General features: G+C 41.5%; 1 protein-coding gene and 1 long non-coding RNA gene across 16 annotated transcripts; both read left to right on the forward strand.

Moving 5' to 3' along the window:
• Positions 1 to 43: 43 nt before the first annotated feature.
• Positions 44 to 13314, forward strand: LOC125545578 (uncharacterized protein At5g08430-like). Of its 12 annotated transcripts, none has more exons than XM_048709580.1 (17): positions 44 to 543; positions 683 to 762; positions 1399 to 1592; positions 1911 to 2796; positions 2900 to 3021; positions 3140 to 3199; positions 4087 to 4137; positions 5353 to 5423; positions 5595 to 5752; positions 5931 to 6047; positions 9814 to 9870; positions 9982 to 10026; positions 10782 to 10847; positions 11204 to 11269; positions 11617 to 11682; positions 12039 to 12104; positions 12453 to 13314. In XM_048709580.1, exons 1-17 carry the CDS (start codon positions 59 to 61, stop codon positions 12962 to 12964), a joined length of 3102 nt encoding a protein of 1033 aa, XP_048565537.1. In that variant the 5' UTR covers positions 44 to 58; the 3' UTR covers positions 12965 to 13314. The 12 variants fall into 12 exon arrangements, with proteins under 12 accessions (XP_048565537.1, XP_048565538.1, XP_048565539.1 ...); XM_048709581.1 differs by having other exon boundaries at positions 5934 to 6047; XM_048709582.1 differs by having other exon boundaries at positions 5937 to 6047.
• A 2433-nt stretch (positions 13315 to 15747) lies between these two features.
• On the forward strand, positions 15748 to 19063 carry LOC125545581. 4 transcript variants are annotated; one of them, XR_007300097.1, is made up of 5 exons: positions 15752 to 16308; positions 16399 to 16671; positions 16771 to 17762; positions 18540 to 18720; positions 18837 to 19063. It is a non-coding gene; the product is annotated as an uncharacterized LOC125545581 (long non-coding RNA). The 4 variants fall into 4 exon arrangements; XR_007300098.1 differs by having other exon boundaries at positions 16399 to 16556; positions 16672 to 17762; XR_007300099.1 differs by having other exon boundaries at positions 15748 to 16308; positions 16379 to 17762.
• Positions 19064 to 19732: the final 669 nt, after the last annotated feature.

Genomic DNA, 19732 nt, shown 5'->3' on the forward strand with positions numbered 1-19732 from the left:
CGCACTGCACGGAACGGGCTGTCGTCGGGCCTGTACACCGCAGCGCGCCAGCGCGCACATGCGGCGCCGGAAGCCGTCAGACGTCACGCGAACGACCGCGACGCGACCCGACCCGCCCGCCACGCGGCGACGGGCCAGGCGACACTTGGCTCTGCCGCCCCGCGCGGCCTCGACCGGAAACGGCCGCTCCCCACCTGAACCCCGACGCTCCTCCGCCCCACTCAACCCCGCGGCTCTCGCTCGCTCGACTCCTCCCCTTCACCTCCCGGGGCGCATTAACACCTTCCTAATCAGTTTCCCCTTCGCATCCCCGCACCAATCCGCGCCGCGTTCCAATCCATTTCCGCCCCCTCCAATCATCCCCAAACCCTACCCGCCGTCGCGCCGCCCGCTGACCGCCGCCGCCCGCCCGCCCGCCGCGCGGGGGCAGGGAGGCAGGGAGGAGGAGAAGATGGGCCGGTGGGGGATGAAGCTCGGCGACATGGCCGAGTTCCAGTGCTTCGTCTGCAAGGACGCCGGCGACGTCCGCGTCTGCGACTCCAGGTGAGCGCCGCCCCTCGCCGCGCCCCAGGGTTTTCTCCATCCTCTGTTCCGCGGGAGACCCGCGCCGCGTCGGCGGCCGGCGAATCGCCCGGTCATAATCGTCGCTGAATATTAATTGCCCTGCCGTGCCGCCTTTCAGGAACTGCCTCAAGAGCTACCACCCGTGCTGCGTGGGGAAGGAGGACGACTTCATTGATTCCAGTGAGCAATACGTTTGTGGTAAGCGCTTACGCATAATGATTCCCAGTTGTTTCATCATGCGTGACTGCCGTGGGAATCGGCACTGCATCTGTGCAGTTGTTATGCTGCGTGCTCGTATCCAATTACTCATTCCTTGACTCCAAGGACCAATACATATACATTCGTGGTGGGCGTTTATGCTTACTCATACCTAGCTGTTTTACCATGCATGCCTGCTACTGGAATTGACGCTACATCGTGCACCTGTTTTCTGCGTGCTCAAATTCAGTTACTCGTTCCTTGGTCACGGCGGAGGATCCTATATCATATATCGTGCATGTGTGTGAAATCCCTGTTGTTCATGTCCCTGTCCTTTCCTTCCATGAAAAAGAAAATACTGTTGGATGCTCATCCTTTTAGAACATATGCTTTATCATTGTTCCAGCATCATGCAGCATGATGGCAAGGCAAACTGCGTTCCAGCAATGCAATATCTCCAACTGGAAACTTTGCAGGCATAAGCAGATCATGTTACAACGGAAGCTCATATTCTTGGTGTCCACTTTACAGTCTTGATTGTTACCATATATAGCTTGAATTTATCAAATGCTTCTTTTACTTCTGTCCTGTAAAATAATGACATTGGTGCTTTCGCCTAATTTTAACCATTTTCAGATTGGCACAAATGTGCTAAATGCGGAAGTGATGCACTCTATTTATGCTTGTGCTGTCCAAGTTCCTCTACTTGTGGAGACTGCTTTGGAAAAATTGATTTCATCCCAGTGAAGCAGAGCAACGAATTCAGCATGGGATTCTGCCGCAGCTGTTTTAATATGGCAGTAGCGACTGAGAAAGATGACCGTGAAGAGGTAATATGCATGCCCCAGGCCCATTTTTGAATTACAGTAACGAGCTTCCATTTCAAAGTGGTACTCAAGTTCCAATTAGCACGCATGCTATTCCATTAGTTGTCACCCCCCTCCCCCATCCCCCCAAAAATTAACAGCCTTGTTGCTTACCATAAAGCTATTCACCATATATTTACCTGCAAGTTGCCCACCTGCACTTGTGTTGGATTTCTTAGTAGATAGAAGTCAGGCTGGTTTAAATAAAAACGCCAGTTTACTCATCCAATATGTTTTTTTTCCTTTTGTCTTTTTGTGACAAGAGTTCATGTGCATCTCCAGGCAAAGGTTGCTTTCGGAGGTACCCCGGAGAACTATGAAATATTGTTTAAAGATTACTGGTCAGTACTTAATGACAAGGAGCGTTTTACATTGCTCGACTTGCAAATCGCAAGTATTCGTCATAAAAGAAGCCTACAGTGTAAAGAAGGGAATGATTCGAATGAGTATCACAAGACAGATGGAAAGCCATTGGGTGACAATGATGGTGCTGGGCCATCATCTCTTCTTGACACAATGGACAAACCAAATGAAGTGCAAGCTACTCTGAAGAGAAAGAAGCTGGAGAAGAAAACATATGTTGGGTGGGCTTCAAAAGAGCTAACAGAATTCCTATCATGTATTGGTAAGGATACAAGCACGCCTCTTGACCATTTCAAAGTTGCTGAAGTTGTTAGGGAGTATGTTCGACAGAAAAATCTACATCTACATGATAAGAAGAAGAAATCTGTCATGTGTGATGAGAACCTGCATTCTTTATTTAACAAAAAGAAAATTAAGTACAACATGATCCATAGCCTGGTGGAAATGCATCTTTCTGCAAATGCAATTTCAGAGGATGAAAGTGATGGATCTGTGGATGATACTGGTTACACGGTGAAAAAGAAGCCTCGGAATAGTTTGGAGCCAAAAATTCCTAAGAGTGTTTCAGGAATAGACCCAATAATTCCTAAGAGTGTTTCAGGAACAAACAAGAATTGTCTTGCCGCTCTCAATCCGAATAACCTGAATCTGATTTATCTGAGAAGAACCTTAGTTGTAAAACTTCTGACTGAGCTAGACACATTTGAACAGAAGGTTATTGGTTGTTTGGTCAGAGTGAAGAATGATCTCAAGAGTTATACTTATATGATGACTAAGAAATATTACCAGATTGGACTAGTTACAGGTAATGTCCAGTTGAATCCACTCGTCTTCTGATGATCCTGCTAATTTTTTCCCATTCTAAGGGAGGCCTTAATTTTCTCACCCCATGAAAACATCCATAACAGGCATTAAGAAATCTTCAGAAGAATACAAGATTAAGAATACATTTACAGATGTTCTTTTATGTGTTTCCGGTATGTGGGATGATGTCAAGATCTCGATGCTATCAGAAGAGGACTTTGAGGAGGTATGTTTTGTTCACTCCAGTAGGATTTATTTTAGCATTGGCCTGGTCACCTACTCCAAATACAGCCTTCTTTTTGAACTGGCCTGGTCAAATAATTCTCTTTTATTCTTGATAACAGGATGAGTGCAATGATCTTCTGAAGTCGGCCAAGAAAGAGCTCTTCAAAAGGCCTACTGTTGTAAGTTTTCTTTTTTAACTGCAATGTTTGCGCTCCTTGTGCTATGCGTCTGTAGTCAAATTGGTCTAGGCATTTATCTCTCTTTCTTCTCTGTTCCCATTTGATGCTTCCATGACTAACAAATAATACTTGAGGAGGAAGATCAGGCCTACATTATTTAGTCATAACTCATAAGGTAGGGATTTGTTTTCAAGGAATTGACTGTCGGTAGTCCTTTTGGATACTGCTCCCTCCGTCTCAATATGTAAGACATTTTCTGATACTCCCTTTGTATCAAAAAACGCCTAACATAGTTACATTTTGAGACAGAGGGAGTATTTCTGTAACTGAGATTATGTAGGATAGAAAATGTTGAGTGTCTCGTCAGGAAACTCCTGTGTTTGTTAATACCTAATCATTGATGTATTTAGTCTACTCCTTTTGGTTATAAAATAAATGTCATTCTGGGCAGTAAGTTCTCCAAATACACTTTGGATTAGCAGCTTCTCCTGTAACAATTGTAGAACCAGATTAAAATACAAATTATGAAGTATTCTTGAGATAGATCTGCCCATATGATTTTCCTGAAATGAAATCAATGTAAGTATTTTAATATTCACGACTACATTCTTGGCCAAAATTTAGACTCCACATGTCCCAAGTTGTCACTCTTTGATTGGAGGGGGTAATGTAGAAAGTGCACATGAGATCAGACAGCAAATATTTTGGTACCGTACAAGCCAGCTTGTTAATTTTGTGCTTTTTAGTTTCTGATATATTGAAAATGTTTGAAGGGCTTATTCTTTATCCCTTTTTAGTGTCATTCAGTCTCCTGTTTTACTTTAGCCTTTTAAAACATTCGTGTGCTTCTCTTAATGCTCAGGTTTGTGCTTTTTCCTTTTTGACAGGCTGAGTTAGAGGAAAAAGCGGCAAGTGTACATGCAGACATAGTAAATCATGTAAGTGCACTCTGATCACTTCAATTTGGAACTTTATTGTGGTAAATATTGAATGAAAATACATATAAATGGGAAATTTTTTATAACTAATTTGTTATCTGAAGCAATATAGAAAGAGGCCAGCTGATTATAAATCTTTTTGAGTAAGATAGTGCATGACTCAGCAAAAGATTCTTATGTACTCTTTTAAGTCTTAACTTTAACTGCATAAAGGAGTATCACACTTTCAACCTTGGCCTGTGTTAGAACTTGTATATATTTACCAGTAGTTGTTTTGTCTTTGTCCTTAGTTTGATATTTGAAGTCTTCTACTCCCTCTGTCCGGGTTTATTGGGCCCTTGAGCACAAGAACCCCGTCCGTTTTTACTAGGCCCCATTGGTGATTGTGTACAAATTTCTGCTTTGAATTAATTGCCGAGGCATAAAGAAGGATGCCAAAGGCCGGAGTCTGCGCTACACATGCGTAGCTGCGCGTGCGTGAGCATGCATCCATCCGCATCATTGGAGGAGAGTTGGTGGGCTCGTAGCTGCATGCCTAGTCAGCAGTAATTGACATGCCAAACGAGGCACTAACTAGCAGCAGGAGGTATTAATGCCTTAAAAAAGCCACACATAATTACTTGCTACCTTGGTCCTGCTGATTTGGTCTAGGCCTAATAAACCCGGGCGGAGGAAGTAGTATTAGAAGTTTAGGGTAGACTTGTTCATGCTCAGCTGAGTCGGTCTGGACTGTTTTTTTGACACCTGAACAGTTTCGGCCTTCTCCATATCCTGATAAAGGTAAAATGTAATAGACAGATATTGTATTAAGAAGATTATGAATGCAATATTCTTCCCTGAAAATCAACCAATGTTTTTAGTGTGGACATGACCTTTTAAGATCAGGCTTTAGGTCCGGCGCTGGAATGACCTCTAGCTAGGTGGTTGGATATCATTTTTCCTAAGTTGGCTGGATTTAATGGCGTACTCATGGGTTATTAGATTTTCCCAACCATTCTTCAAAAGGAAACTTTTTAGATGTTTTTAGTAGAATGCTACCTTGATTGCATGCTTGCTTATGTTTGTTATATAGATACCATATGGAGCTTGAAAGAGAAAATCTGGGTTCTCATGAAACTGAATAGTAGTGCTCCCTACTAATACATATCGTTTCTTTCTCGATATCCATATGCTTCTACGCAATAATTGGCAAAGTTGCCTTTTTTTTTCCTTTAGTGGTTTGATAAGGAGCTTCGAAAATTGGAAATGGAGTTGGAACGAGCGCGTGAGAAGGGGTGGCGTCAGGAATATCCTTTCCAGATTGACTGTATTGATCATGCAGCAGTAACTTGCCATGCTTGTGATTTGTAGTTGTGTATAATTTTTCATATTATTTTACTATCGTGTATTGCCAGCCTACGACTTAATGCACAGGAAAGAAACTTTGTGTGGTTCTTTTTTCCTTGACCAATTCTTACTATCCATGACATAAGTTGTCAGAAAATGCTTCTAAGCACACCAGAAGAAAGACAGCGCCGTCTTGAGGCGACCCCGGAAGTTATTCCAGATGCTGAAGGGGAGAGTAAAGAAACTGGGATTGAATCAGCAGTGAACATTCCTTTTCAAGGGAATCGAGGTACAAATGTAAATATATAATACTCCTTCCGTCCCAAAATAAGTGACTCAACTTTGTACTGACTTTGGACTAAAGTTATTACAAAGTTGAGTCACTTATTTTGGGATGGAGGGAGTAGTTGTTTTTCTCTTTCATTCTAAAAGCTTTATATTCATAATGCTGCCAAATATGTTCAAAGCAGGAGAAAGACAGCAACGTCTTGAGGTGATCCCCGAAGTTATTCCAGATGCAGAAGAAGGGAGTAAAGAAACTGAGATTGAATCAGCAGCAAGGAGCCCTTTTCAAGGGAGTCGAGGTACAAACGCTTGAAATTTCTGTTCTTAATTATATAGATATTCTTTTATCTTTCATTCTATAAGCTGTATATTCTTATGCTGCCAAATATGTTCAAAACATTGCATCCTCCATCCAATATCTCCCCATTGGTTCCCATTATGGAAAACAACATTACAGAAGTTATTTCTTTGCTGATTCTTTGGAGAACTTTTAGTTGTTAATTATACTGTCACCAACCATTTGATTTTGTCACTGCACAATTCTTGTGTGAAGTTGCTGCATAAGTTTTCCATATCATTTTTTCTAAGTCCAGCATTTGATTGTATTTACCCTTGTAGAAGTTTTACATGGGAATTGTTTGTCAGGGAAGATTGTGATTTAGTATTTACAAGCAGGCAAGTAAATGAAATATAGTGCGGAGGTGAACGAATTTTGAGTGAATATGACTAATACCGCCTAAGTATCTGAATTTATGCATGTGGCTGTGAATGCATATAGTATGTATGCTTAGGAGTTGGTACGATGTACTCCCTCCGTTCCTAAATATTTGTCTTTTTAGAGATTTCAAATGGACTACCCCATACGGATGTATATAGACATATTTTAGAGTGTAGATTCACTTATTTTGCTCCGTATGTGGTTACTTGTTGAAATCTCTAGAAAGTCAAATATTTAGGAACGGAGGGAGTATAAGAGTAGACATCAGACTATGAAAACCCACTGTAAACATTCAGTTGACATAACATAATATGACTACAAGGGAATGCCAAACATCAACTCCTCTAAAACATAGGCTGTTTACATCCAGATTTCCACATCATCCAGAACTTAAATGCAGTAGTGTACTTTATCTTGGATGACTCATCTATTAGTTGATCTGGAGTTATTTACCATTAAATTTGGTCGTGTTTTAAACTATTCCTGAACTGCTTCTCCTTTCAATATATTTATAGTCTTGGTCCTTAAATTGCCATCTTATTTAGGTTCAACTGTCAAGTAACTTACCTGTGCAGAGGTGTTCAGAGATCCCCATGAAGACGCCTTACATCAGTTCTTTTATGATCCTTTTGAAATACTAATCCTTTATGTGAAAAAGGAGCCGTCACCTATTTTGTAACATGGTCGATGCAGAACATGTGCATGTGTGTTAGAAGTACGAGTCAACACAGGTCTTGTGTTTCAGAAGTTATGCTCATTTGAAAAAGTAAACGTTTTGGATTTTTTTTGCTTTTGTTGTATAAACTATAAATATTGACTTTGTGACCTGTTTACCAAACATTGTGGAGTCAATTGATTGAACATTATGTTTACATTGGCCACTTCCTTTTTGCACCCAAGTTTTTTTTCTATTTCGAGAAAACATCAAAGATTGATGTCTCGATGCATTGGTAAAAATTGCCAAAACAGCAAGGTTTATGTACATGTACATGCCTAGGGATAGGCCATCCCTCCATAAACACAGAAAACCATTTAACTGCCAATGTCAGGGAGAAGCCAAACTCCTGCGACGCCCACCAATTTTTGACATAGATAGTAATAGACTGGCCTTTTCAATTGCATGCCTAAATGTTATAACGCTTATCTTATATATTTAAAACATGAATGTTACCTTCTGAAACAACTCCATTTAATAACAATTATCGATGCACCGTGTGTGCTATCAAGAGACATTTGTAGTCCTAGAAGAAAGCTGAGATAAGTTTTCGGCCACCTCCATCGTTCAGTAGCCCATTGAAACCAGTGCGTTAGTTGCATCTGCACTAGGAGGCATCTGCATTAGGAGGCGCTCCCTGTAAAACTTCTGGAGCACCTGCACTTGAAACTAGCGCATGGAGGAGTGGCCAACACAAATTGGTAGTATGTACACGTGGTTACTGAATTCCTGACACGACAAGTGTGGATAATTTGAGCAATACTGCACCAATGCGTGCAAGTGGCAATAAGGCCTAAACTGCTTGATCACTTTAGCTGGTGAGGTCTATATGGTTAGGTCGAGCAATATTTAGCAACTATCCCGATTCAATCTCGGTTCATCTAAATTTAGCTGTTGAAGCCTAAATTATTTGCTCAATCAGTACCTTAGCTACATCCTAGTGATCAAACTAAAGCATCGTCCGATTTTCATAGTCTCAAGCTTCGTTAAATAAGGAAACAAACTGTACTATAACCCCAGCTCGCAATTTCTGCTGGAATTTGACTGGAGCAACTAGTCAAACCCTGATGATATTCTAGCAAGTTTAACTTAAGCGATGGTATAACCTGCTATTAGATAGGTAGGTTCGGGTGGATTTAGCATAATACGCCTTCAATGTTTTGCAGCTTGTATTCTCACCATATTACCACCAATGACTCAGATCACATGCTCCGTATTAAACACCGGGTTGTGCATATATAGGTATATTAAAATAAAGCAGTGGGCCCTAATTTTAAGCGAATAGGTATTGTGTGAACAAATTTGTCGCCAAATTGTGTTTAAATTGTGTTTGCTGATGCTTTTTTTAAAGACCGACCTGGCGCAGTGGTGAAGTACTCCCCACTTGTGCCAAGAGGTCCCGGGTTCGACGCAGCCCTTCTGCATTGCACTGTGCAGGGTCAAGGCATGCCTTTGCACCTTGTATTCTCAGCATATTACCACCAATGACTCAGATCACATGCTCCGTATTAAACACAGGGTTGTGCATATATAGGTATATTAAAATAAAGCAGTGGGTCCTAATTTTAAGCGAATAGGTATTGCATGAACAAATTTGTCGCCAGATTGCTTTAAAATTTTGTGTTGTTGATGCTTTTTTTAAAGACCGACCTGGCACAGCGGTGAAGTACTCCCTACTTGTGCCAAGAGGTCCCGGGTTCGACGCAGCCCCTCTGCATTGCACTGTGCAGGGTGAAGGCATGCCTCGTATAATCCTTCCCTAGATCCCACCTGGTGTGGGACCTTCTAGCACTGGGTCTTTCCTCTCTTTGTTTTGTTTAGATGCCTTATATATTTTCATAACAAATACTAGATTTTCTTACCGGAAAGTACTTGACTATTTCTGTAGTGATGCAATATTACTTCAATGTATAATCTGGATCCAACATAAATTATGGTTCATATTTCTTCCCAGTTTCATATTTGCTTATGCTTTCCTTTTTTAGGTTAGATACCTAGTGTGCAAACTTTAAAGTGTTGAGTGTAAATTTGTTTGTATTCAGAACTGCACTGTTATAATCTGGCGTTTTATTTTTGAGGTGCATGTCATGAGTCGATTAATATTTTTGGAGTTGAGTTTATTTTCACCATGTTTTCTCCCTTAGGGTTCCATTCCATGTATATTTTCTATTATAATCTGGCGTTTTATTTTTGAGGTGCATGTCATGAGTCGATTAATATTTTTGGAGTTGAGTTTATTTTCACCATGTTTTCTCCCTTAGGGTTCCATTCCATGTATATTTTCTATTATAATCTGGCGTTTTATTTTTGAGGTGCATGTCATGAGTCGATTAATATTTTTGGAGTTGAGTTTATTTTCACCATGTTTTCTCCCTTAGGGTTCCATTCCATGTATATTTTCTATTATAATCTGGCGTTTTATTTTTGAGGTGCATGTCATGAGTCGATTAATATTTTTGGAGTTGAGTTTATTTTCACCATGTTTTCTCCCTTAGGGTTCCATTCCATGTATATTTTCTATTCGTCACCTCTAATTTTCTACCTAACAACAAGTTTCACTGCTTAAGCCTTTACTTCTTACTATTAGATCAAACTTTTCAATATAAAGATCTACTCTCCTTTCTTTTCTCAGGTGTGATACAGACAGTAGCTGACCCTTTGGAAGTTGGTATAGATGAATCGCTAGAAGGTTTGTATTTGGTAACCGGATATGGTTTTTTCTGAAAGCTTATGTTTGAAGAGACTATTATACCCATCTTTTCTTTAATTAACGTACTGGCAATCTTCTCTCTGTCTCCAGGTGCATCTCTGCGACATGACGCTGCCTGTGAAGTTGTTTTTGAAGGTACTCTACAGCAATTCTTTCTTTCCTTATTTGCATCTTTTGCATTGTTAGTAGCTGTTGCCAAGTAGAGAGTGGACGTCCTGATTGCAGCGGCAGCTGATCGCAACTATCCAGCCGGTCGCCCAGCTATTCTTATGTAGTAGACTGCAAATAAAATGAAATCTGCATGCCCTCTCTATACTGCTACCTGAAAATGGAATAGCAAATCAGCACTCGTTTGGTGCTTAGAGAAAAAACTACTTAAATATCAGACAAATTGCAAGGAACTAATGCTACACATTCCACTTTTGTAGCCACTATTAACATTTGACTTGCAACGTACGCTATCCCCCTCGCGCGGCTGTTGCCCCAGTAAAGTTCAGTACGATCCTTGTGAGGAGTTAGCACTATGTGTGATCCCTATGAAGAGTTCTACTTTCTTGTGTCTAACATGCTGATATAATGTCTGTAAATAAGAATATTCACATATGAGCATATATACGATCCTTGTGAGGAGTTAGCACTATGTGTGATCACTATGAAGAGTTCTACTTTCTTGTGTCTAACATGCTGATATAATGTCTGTAAATAAGAATATTCACATATGAGCATAGTTTATCTGTTTCTGAGGATTGGTGATTGTGTCTGCTATGAGCTGTCCTCTTATTTTAGTATTTTACTCTCATCTATCTTCTTCCAGGGCTCCTGATTTATTGATTGCATGCAATTGCTATTGTTAGAGTTGGATCTTTATGTATCCATGTTAATCCTTGCAGCTGCCGGCAAAGCCCTCTGTAATGGTGGCACTCCTGGTCCTGGATTGCACACTCAACTGAACAAAGGTCAAATTTCGCTACTCGACCCATTCGATAGTTCTGAACATGTTAACTTGCCGGAGGTTTTTTATGCTGCATATTGAGTTACTGTTCTTGTGAGGAGTTAGCACTATGTCTGATCCCTACAAAGAGTTCTACTTTCTTGTGTCTAACATGCTGATATAATGTCTGTAAATAAGAATATTCACATATGAGCATAGTTTATCTGTTTCCGAGGATTGGTGATTGTGTCTGCTATGAGCTGTCCTCTTATTTTAGTATTATACTCTTATCTATCTTCTTCCATGGCTCCTGATTTATTGATTGCATGCAATTGCTATTGTTTGAGTTGGATCTTTATGTATCCATGTTAATCCTTGCAGCTGCCGGCAAAGCCCTCTGTAGTGGTGGCACTCCTGGTCCTGGATTGCACACACCATTGAACACAGGTGAAATTTGCTACTCGACCCTTTTGATAGTTATGAACATGTTAACTTGCCGGAGGTTTTTTATGCTGCATATTGAGCTACTGGTCTTGTGAGGAGTTAGCACTATGTGTGATCCCTATGAAGAGTTCTACTTTCTTGTGTCTAACATGCTGATATAATGTATGTAAATAAGAATATTCACATATGAGCATAGTTTATCTGTTTTCGAGGATTGGTGATTGTGTCTGCTATGAACTGTCCTCTTATTTTACTCTCATCTATCTGCTTCCATGTATCCTGATTTATTGATTGCATGCAATTGCTATTGTTAGAGTTGGATCTTTATGTATCCATGTTAATCCTTGCAGCTGCCGGCAAAGCCCTCTGTAATGGTGGCACTCCTGGTCCTGGATTGCACACTCAATTGAACACAGGTCAAATTTTGCTACTCGACCCTTTCGATAGTTATAAACATGTTTACTTGCCGGAGGTTTTTTATGCTGCATATTGAGCTACTGGTCTTGTGAGGAGTTAGCACTATGTGTGATCCCTATGAAGAGTTCCACTTTCTTGTGTCTAACATGCTGATATAATGTCTGTAAATAAGAACATTCACATATGAGCATAGTTTACCTGTTTCCGAGGATTGGTGATTGTGTCTGCTATGAGCTGTCCTCTTATTTTAGTATTTTACTCTTATCTATCTTCTTCCATGTCTCCTGATTTATTGATTGCATGCAATTGCTATTGTTAGAGTTGGATCTTTATGTATCCATGTTAATCCTTGCAGCTGCCGGCAAAACCCTCTGTAATGGTGGCACTCCTGTTCCTGGATTGCACACTCCATTGAACGAAGGTCAAATTTTGGTACTCCACCCTTTCGATAGTTATGAACATTTTAACTTGCCGGAATTTTTTTACGCTGCATATTGAGCTCCATTTTCCATCAATTTATGAGTTTGGTCCTATTAATAACGCAAGTATAATTAGAACGCAGTGGACTGTGAAAAAGATGTTTAGCATTTAGCTTGCATTTTACCCATTTGTACATACATGGTTTACTATTCTGGTTGTATGGAGGGAGGTTTGATCAATCCCACAATATAAAATGCATTGAAATACTATTCCTAAGCCATGTGATAGTAACTGCTTTTCTGCCTGTTTCCCTTCCCTAGTAAAAAATAATCTTGTGAAGTTACTGCAGTTACTGGAGTCATTGATATCGACAACGAGGATGATGGAAATGGTCCTAGTCATCACACTGGTGGTGACAAGGAATATGTCATCGATCTGGTCAGTGATGACGACGAGGATGTTCACATGGAGCAGCGTGAGCCAGAACGGGCAAAATGTGATGGACCAGTAGCCGTTAATGGGATCGCTGCGCATGCACATGACGGACCGGAAGCTGTCAATGGGGTCACCGTACCTACAGTCCATGCTTCCAATGGTCTGGATGGAAACACGGGGCCTGCATGCAGTACGTCACAAGCCATGGTGCGTGATCCTGTAACTGTGAATGGGACAGGCAAGTCAGATCAAGGGTGGATGTACATAGATCCTCAGGGGCGAGAGCATGGGCCATACCCAATGGCTCAAATGCGGGAGTGGCAGCAAAGTGGGTACTTCCCTGAGGGCTTCCGCGTGTGGAGAGCAGGGAGATCAAGGCGGGGGAGAGCCTCCATGTTGCTGATAGATGCCATGCGGCTGCATTAGTGCAGTGGCCTTTTTGCGTTGCATTCTGCTTGGAAAGCCTTGGGAGTACAATTTTGTTTGTTCCTTTGCTCAATTGTAACTGAGCTGGGCACCATTATAGTTGATATGTTATTGTGGATATTTGGTTTGGGTAGGAGATGGTCAGAGTAGAAAACTCTCTTGCTGTACAGTCAACTCCTTGCTCCTCTCTATTCTAGCAACATAGTCATTTTTAGCGAATTCTGATGCAGTTAATTCCCATAGCATAGAAGTTCAGATTTGTTTTGTGTTGTCAGTGTAGATTGGATCTTGACAGCAATAGTTTGGGCTGGTAAACTTTTGACTTTTCATGGCAAATGTTTTGTTTATCACTGTTCTTGTAAATCTATGATCTGTTTTTTAGCCACATTCCCAACAAACTATTATGGCTTACATATCTTTTGTTGAAGTTAGTTATGACCAGGTGAACACATCGCAGCGTAATTTTCCTATGCCATACGGCGGAGAATTCCTCGATTGCGCTTCGAAATGTGATCAGATAGTATAGATAAATAATGAGCTGCTGGTTCTGCCCATGCTTGCGTTGACACCCGCTGATCTCCAGTCATCAATGCAGGAGGGCCTTAAAGCGACGTAGCATCTCTTTCCCATCCGATAAGCACCCGACGAGCTAAGATGCATCTTTACAGTCTGTTTGGTAAACACTTAGGCAAGGGAATGGGAGTTTGCACAAGGGTGTTTATGAAGGGAATAGGCATGAAAAGTAGATTTTTACTCCCATTTCCTTGTTTGGCATATGATGGGAATTGATGTGGGATAAAACACTCAGCACAAAGCCTCACATGATTTACTCTTTTATCTACCACTCATCCATTCCTAAATATAAGCACTTTTGGATATTTCAATATGAGCTATATAATTCAGAATGTAGATTCACTCATTTTGCTTCGTATATAGTTCATATTGGAATCTCTAAAAAGACTTTAAATTAGAAATAGAGTCAGTACCAGTTATACCTGGCCATGGGCAGCCCGGCCCGGTTGGCCTGACCCAAAAAACCCTGGCCCGACGCTCCTCATGGGCTGGGCCTAAGCCTAGATATTGAGCCCGAAGTCTGGGCCAGGCCCGGGCCCATCATATTTGCGAGTTAACGAAGAGGCCTGGCCCAAGGCCCGAGGCCTGGTGGGCTTTTACATTGATGGGCTGGGCTTGAGCCTGATTTTTAGGCCCGACGCCCGGGCCGGGCCGGGCCTGGGATTTCTACGTCGGGCTTGGTCAGGCCCGAACCAAAGCCCGACCCGAGGGATGGCTAGGTATAGTACCAGTCTAGCAAGCTTATATCATGCATAAAGTAGGAAACATCTCAAATCATGCACCTTGTGTAGAGTCTAAATTTTACACCGATACGGATAACTGCTGCACCGGGGCGATATGAATATGTACATGCATCATTTTTTTAAACATCAATATGGGGAGCGAATCAACCTGTAGTTGAGTTGGTTAGGTGGACAGTGGTATCCCCAATCCATCAGGGTTCAAATCCTGGTGCTCGCATTATTCCTGGATTTATTTCAGGATTGCCGGCGATGCGCTTTTAGTGAGAGGAGATGTTCCCGTCGACGACGAGGCGCCTACGGTGACTTCGTAAATCTCAAGATGATATGCCGGCTCAGTCTCTCGGAGGTGCTCATAGGGGTAGAGTGTGCGTGTGTGCGTTCATAGGGGTGAGTGTATGCGCATGTATATGAGCGCTTGTGTCTGTACTGATGCTAAAAAAAACATCAATATGGGGATATGTTCGACTGTTTAATAATAATAATAATAATAATAACAACAACAATAAATGTTTGTTCTGTTATTTCATACTTTCTCCATTCCAAAATAAGTTTGATACACTTGTCATGGGACGGAGGGAGTATAATGGAACTTGGCTCCCATCTGGGAGGCGCATGAAAAACAATATTGATGAACAAGTTAACAATTAAGCATATCATCGAGCTATTTAGCATGTATTCAGTCCATTCTCTTCTATCTTCTTATCCATGATTCCAACAAAAGCCAACCAACGGCCAAACAAACGTAAAAGTTCCATTAGAGTTCTTTCAAAAAAGTTCAATTAGTGAGAAAAAGGGAGGAGGAAATCATCAGTCTGCCATTAGATAGAAATCTATAGGAGAGTGGTGGGAAGAGGGAGCAGGAGCACCGGAGAAAGAAGCCCACCACCGGCTTACCGATGGCACCGCTGGAGCTTGTGAGGGGGAGGTGAATAGCCCACCGCCAACTTACACCAGCCACAAAATTTGGTGGCTTTGCCAATAGTCTATATCTATATTATTATTAAAAAAGTAAACATGAATTCTCCTAAAGCCACACCACAAAAGTGTACACGGAATAATCAAGATCCTCCCATCTGATCATCTAAGGGCATGTACAATAGTTGATAAGATAGTCTTATCTTAAGTTTTGCATGTAATTTAGAAATGGCAAAGAAAAATGTCTACAATGGATCATCTTTTAGCCTTATCTTCAATAACTAGCAATTCCTAAAAATATGGTGAGACATATAGTACTAAGAGATCATCTCTTGTCTTATTTTAAATAAGAGAAGACAAGCCTTCTCTTATGAGTTCTCTCTCGTCCACTTTATCATTGTACATTCCCTAACGAAATCTAAGAGCCAATATTACTTTGATGGTCTGCCTCCCGATCTAACGGCTGATGATAAATGTTCTGCCGTGGTCTGCCCGCGATCGGATCCCGACAAGTTCGGATCTCCCTCCCCACGCTCCTGCAGTCCACGATATCTTTCTCACGATTCCCTCCTGGACCTGCGGGATTTCTCTCCTCCACGTCTCTTCCACACCTCCTCCGGAACCCTCTATCCCGCCAGAGGTGGAGTGTGACGGGCGCAGATGGCGGCCACAAAAGCGCGCGGCTGAGGACGGCGCCGAACGGCGGGCATTATCGTCGGATCTTCCCGGCCAACCCCGCTCCTCTGCGAGCACCTGGCCGCCCCGGCTGCCTCCAGCGCCTAGCGGCACTCCGCCTCCACTGCTCCACCACTTCCTGGCCGCGCCCGAGCCCCCGCTGCTCCGCCAGCGCATGGCCACCCCGGCTTTGAGCTTTGGCGGCGTGTCCCAAGTCCCCACCATTAGCGGACAGGGCGATGACAAGGGCCGTCGGTAGTGCACGTGGGGAGGCGTAGAACGGAGGGGCGAGCTGCTAGGTACGCTGGACACGCCGCAAAAGCTGGGTACGCGATACACACTTCCGTTGCCAGGGACGTGGATAGCTGCTAGGTATGCTGGTGCTGCTGTTGCCGGTCTGATGTCGTTGCCGGGATAGTTGCAGATAGGTTGAATCTGGTACGCCATATCCATTACCCCAATCTTTTTACATCAGCAGCAACTGATTCCCCACATCTAACACACGTAGTCGCCATGGCCGACCTTCAGCGGAGCAACACAATGAAGGGTGGTGACAGGGGAGTAGGCGCGTGGCTGGGAGCAAGCCGGCGGGGCCCGTGGCAGATGCCTGCGGCGGGTGAGCAGTCGGCGCGGATAATAGCAACCATGCAGCATCAGGTTCCCCAGTGGGATGATATGCAACGGAGGTCAGGATATCAGATATATGCATGATGTTACTTGTTTTGGACAAAAATCATGGTATTTCGTTGGTTTTCTGATAAGAGAAATCACATGCCTTCCAAGTTCTACCTTTCCGTGCAGGTAACATCGCTAGCTTCTGCCATATATTGGACCAGTGAAAGTCTCTGTGCTCACAACGTGTTCGACGAAATAACAATGGTGTTGTGCTTTTGAGGTCAGTCTCCAAAAGGGAGCATCTGCAGGCATGTAAGTTGCCGGACGCGGCGCTCTCCACATGCAGGAGGATTTATGGAAGAGGAAAACATGCATGGGAGGGGGCAGAGGGGGTTCTGCATCGCCTCCAGCAGCACCATATTCAAGGAATTCGTACAGCAGTGTTACCTCTTGCCTTCCAGTTTGCTTTCATGGTTAAACTCATGTTTAAATATATGGACGTGTCCTTTTGAATATGTAAATGTTACATCTCTGATAATTTGCATGGTATATCTAACCATTCTGCCCTTTCTTTATTATTTAGCGAAGGTAAGATGAAATTTACCTGTGTGTAGTGTAACATGTTATGTAGGTAGACCAGACATTCAGATTTGAAAACTGTTTGGCCATGGCCATACATTTAGCTGCTTGGAGTATATTACCTGCACAGGTTCCTTAGTTACATGGTTCCCAACTTCCCATTATGTATGGCAAAAGATCTTCACATTGACTAACGATGTTTAAATACATAAGAGAACATTCATATGCTGTTTTCCTACAGATCTAACTATGAACCCCAGAAGTGAATGTATGATCATTTCTTATTAAATCATTGAAGTGCTTGCTTTTCTCTCTGATTTTCTTTGTGTGACATATATAGAGTCGTCTTATAGTTATATTTGGCCTGAAACAAAATAATGTCCATTCACTCCAAACGACCAAACCTACAATTTTTGTTAGTGGAATTTTATGTTTGTCACAGTCGATACTAAGACATACTTGCATCAAACATATCATTTTTATATAAGGATATGCGCAACAAACAGTGTGTTGCAATCATTTTTCTATATATAGTCAGCACTGAGACACAACATGTGTACTCTCTTTGAAAGCAGGTGAACCAGCTGGATCTCTTTGTCAACGACTTTAATGGGGATGAGGTCAGGGCTGGAGCTGCATTTCCACTGCTCTCTCCAGCTCACAGCTGGTTATGCATGCTTTACCTTATATCTGCCCAGGTCTAATCCTTCACCCTTCCTCAGTCTCCTTATTTCTTGATGCTGGGGAATGCACTCTAGATGTTAGATGTAACAATTTCGTGGTCAATCAACCGTAATATGGTAAACTAGAAAGTGATATGAGTTTTTTTGATGCACTAGAAATATATGAAAACTGTTGGCCCAAAATCAGAGTGCTGCATTAAATTATTGGCCATTTTATCTCATGTTTTTGATGTTACTTGTCATGTATCAATTTTGTGGTCAATCAACTGGTAAAACACTAAATCTAGAAAGTTATATGATTTCTTTTGATGCACTAGAAATATATGAACACTGTCGACCCAAAATCAGAGGACTGCACTTAATTATTGGCCATTTTGAATCATGGCTTTGATGCTAATTGTTCTACCATGAACATTCTCTTTTGCTAGAATTCCAACATTAATGTCTAAGCTGTGAATTGAAGTTGGGACCAACCCATTACTTGTAGAGATGAGCTAACCATGACACCAAAGTAACTGTTCTGTTCTATGTGTACATATAGCTTCGTATGAATGATGCATGACAAAGTTCTCATATTTACATGCCTGAGTACAGTATGTCATATACCCAATATTTGTATAGTTCATGTTAAGTGAGTAAATATACATTTGACACCAAAATGTGTGGAAATCCCAAGTTCAATCTATTATTTTTACAAATATATTGATGATGAAGACAATATATATGAGTTATAACTGCATTTTTTGTTGATAATCTTCAGTGTAAACACTTTTCTTTTTTCTCAATTGCCAGATTTCATGCACTTTTCTCACGGTATAATAAAGAAACGCACCATCATGGAAGATGGCGGCTCAAGTTCTTTCTACACATGCATGATTACTATTCTTCGAGAAAAAAGGAACTGCTACTCACCCGCAATCGAGGTTTATGCTAAAGCATGAGTAAACCTATAGAAAATGTTCATGCCTACAAGGTACAAAGCAAAAGTATATGTACTCTCAAAGATTTTCATTTTCCACTCCATCAAGATTTGGTGCATCTGGCGATTTGTTTTTGTTACTGCTCATCTTGGTGCTTGTTTTGCTGCAGGTCAAAAAAGACGATTGCTGATGCAGCTTATTGCCCGCATATATTGATAGATTTTTAGTTATCTTACCTCTTCTTCTATAAGAATAGATCACTAATGCTAATGCAGCTTATTACGATCTTGTGTTGTTGTAGTATTTTCCCCTTATGCAGTAGGTGTCTCGCAAGCTTATTGTATGGCAAATAATGTGTGAGGTTTCAGATTCAGTAAATTTATTTCTGCTGCATCACTAGAATTGTTTTATCACTAGATGAACATGTATTTTCTTAAGAAATACGTGCGTTGCACGTGCATGCCAACTAGTGAGTACAAAAGAGAGAAATAGGATCGGGAGTTGGAGTTTAGACATCAGGATCGGGACAATCCATGGTTAACATATGCCCCTTAGGGCTTTGAGTGCGCTAGCCATATCAAGGAAGTACAGTATAAAAAATGTATCCACATTAAATTTATTGTCTATATTTATCGATACTCTGTTGATACGTATCGGGACGTATCAACAACGAATTAGTATCGGATATGGTGTCCAATACAACTGTGATGGTTGGTGGTCATATCAGTGTTTTCGAGTAGTCAAGCGAAAATTTCTAATGGGGATCGAGCTCCATGGAGCCTGGAATTTGATAAATTCAAAAATTTAATTTTAGAGTTTCAAAAAATCTTTTCTACTCATAAAGATTGGGGTTGGTGGTGAGTTCACATTTAAGTCCAACACCCTTTCCAAATAAACAAATACACACATCCTGCATGTGAAACTAGCAACTTTCGAAGAGACGTATAAACAAATGTATTTTACTCACATGTGAGATCAATCATAAATAAACAAATACACTACTTTCATGTGAGACTAACTTCTTTGTAAAAGGAACAAATAAAAAAGATAAAAATGTGACTTCAA

The sequence above is a fragment of the Triticum urartu genome, chromosome 3 (genome assembly GCF_003073215.2).
Source record: "Triticum urartu cultivar G1812 chromosome 3, Tu2.1, whole genome shotgun sequence".
Taxonomy (NCBI): Eukaryota; Viridiplantae; Streptophyta; class Magnoliopsida; order Poales; family Poaceae; genus Triticum; species Triticum urartu.

Bases quoted from the DNA above. Each gene is read 5' to 3' on its own strand.
- LOC125545578 (XM_048709580.1), top strand. From the start codon at position 59: ATGCGGCGCCGGAAGCCGTCAGACGTCACGCGAACGACCGCGACGCGA. The intron at 544-682 runs GTGAGCGCCGCC...GCCGCCTTTCAG, and splicing joins GTCCGCGTCTGCGACTCCAG to GAACTGCCTCAAGAGCTACC. The intron at 1,593-1,910 runs GTAATATGCATG...GTGCATCTCCAG, and splicing joins AGAAAGATGACCGTGAAGAG to GCAAAGGTTGCTTTCGGAGG.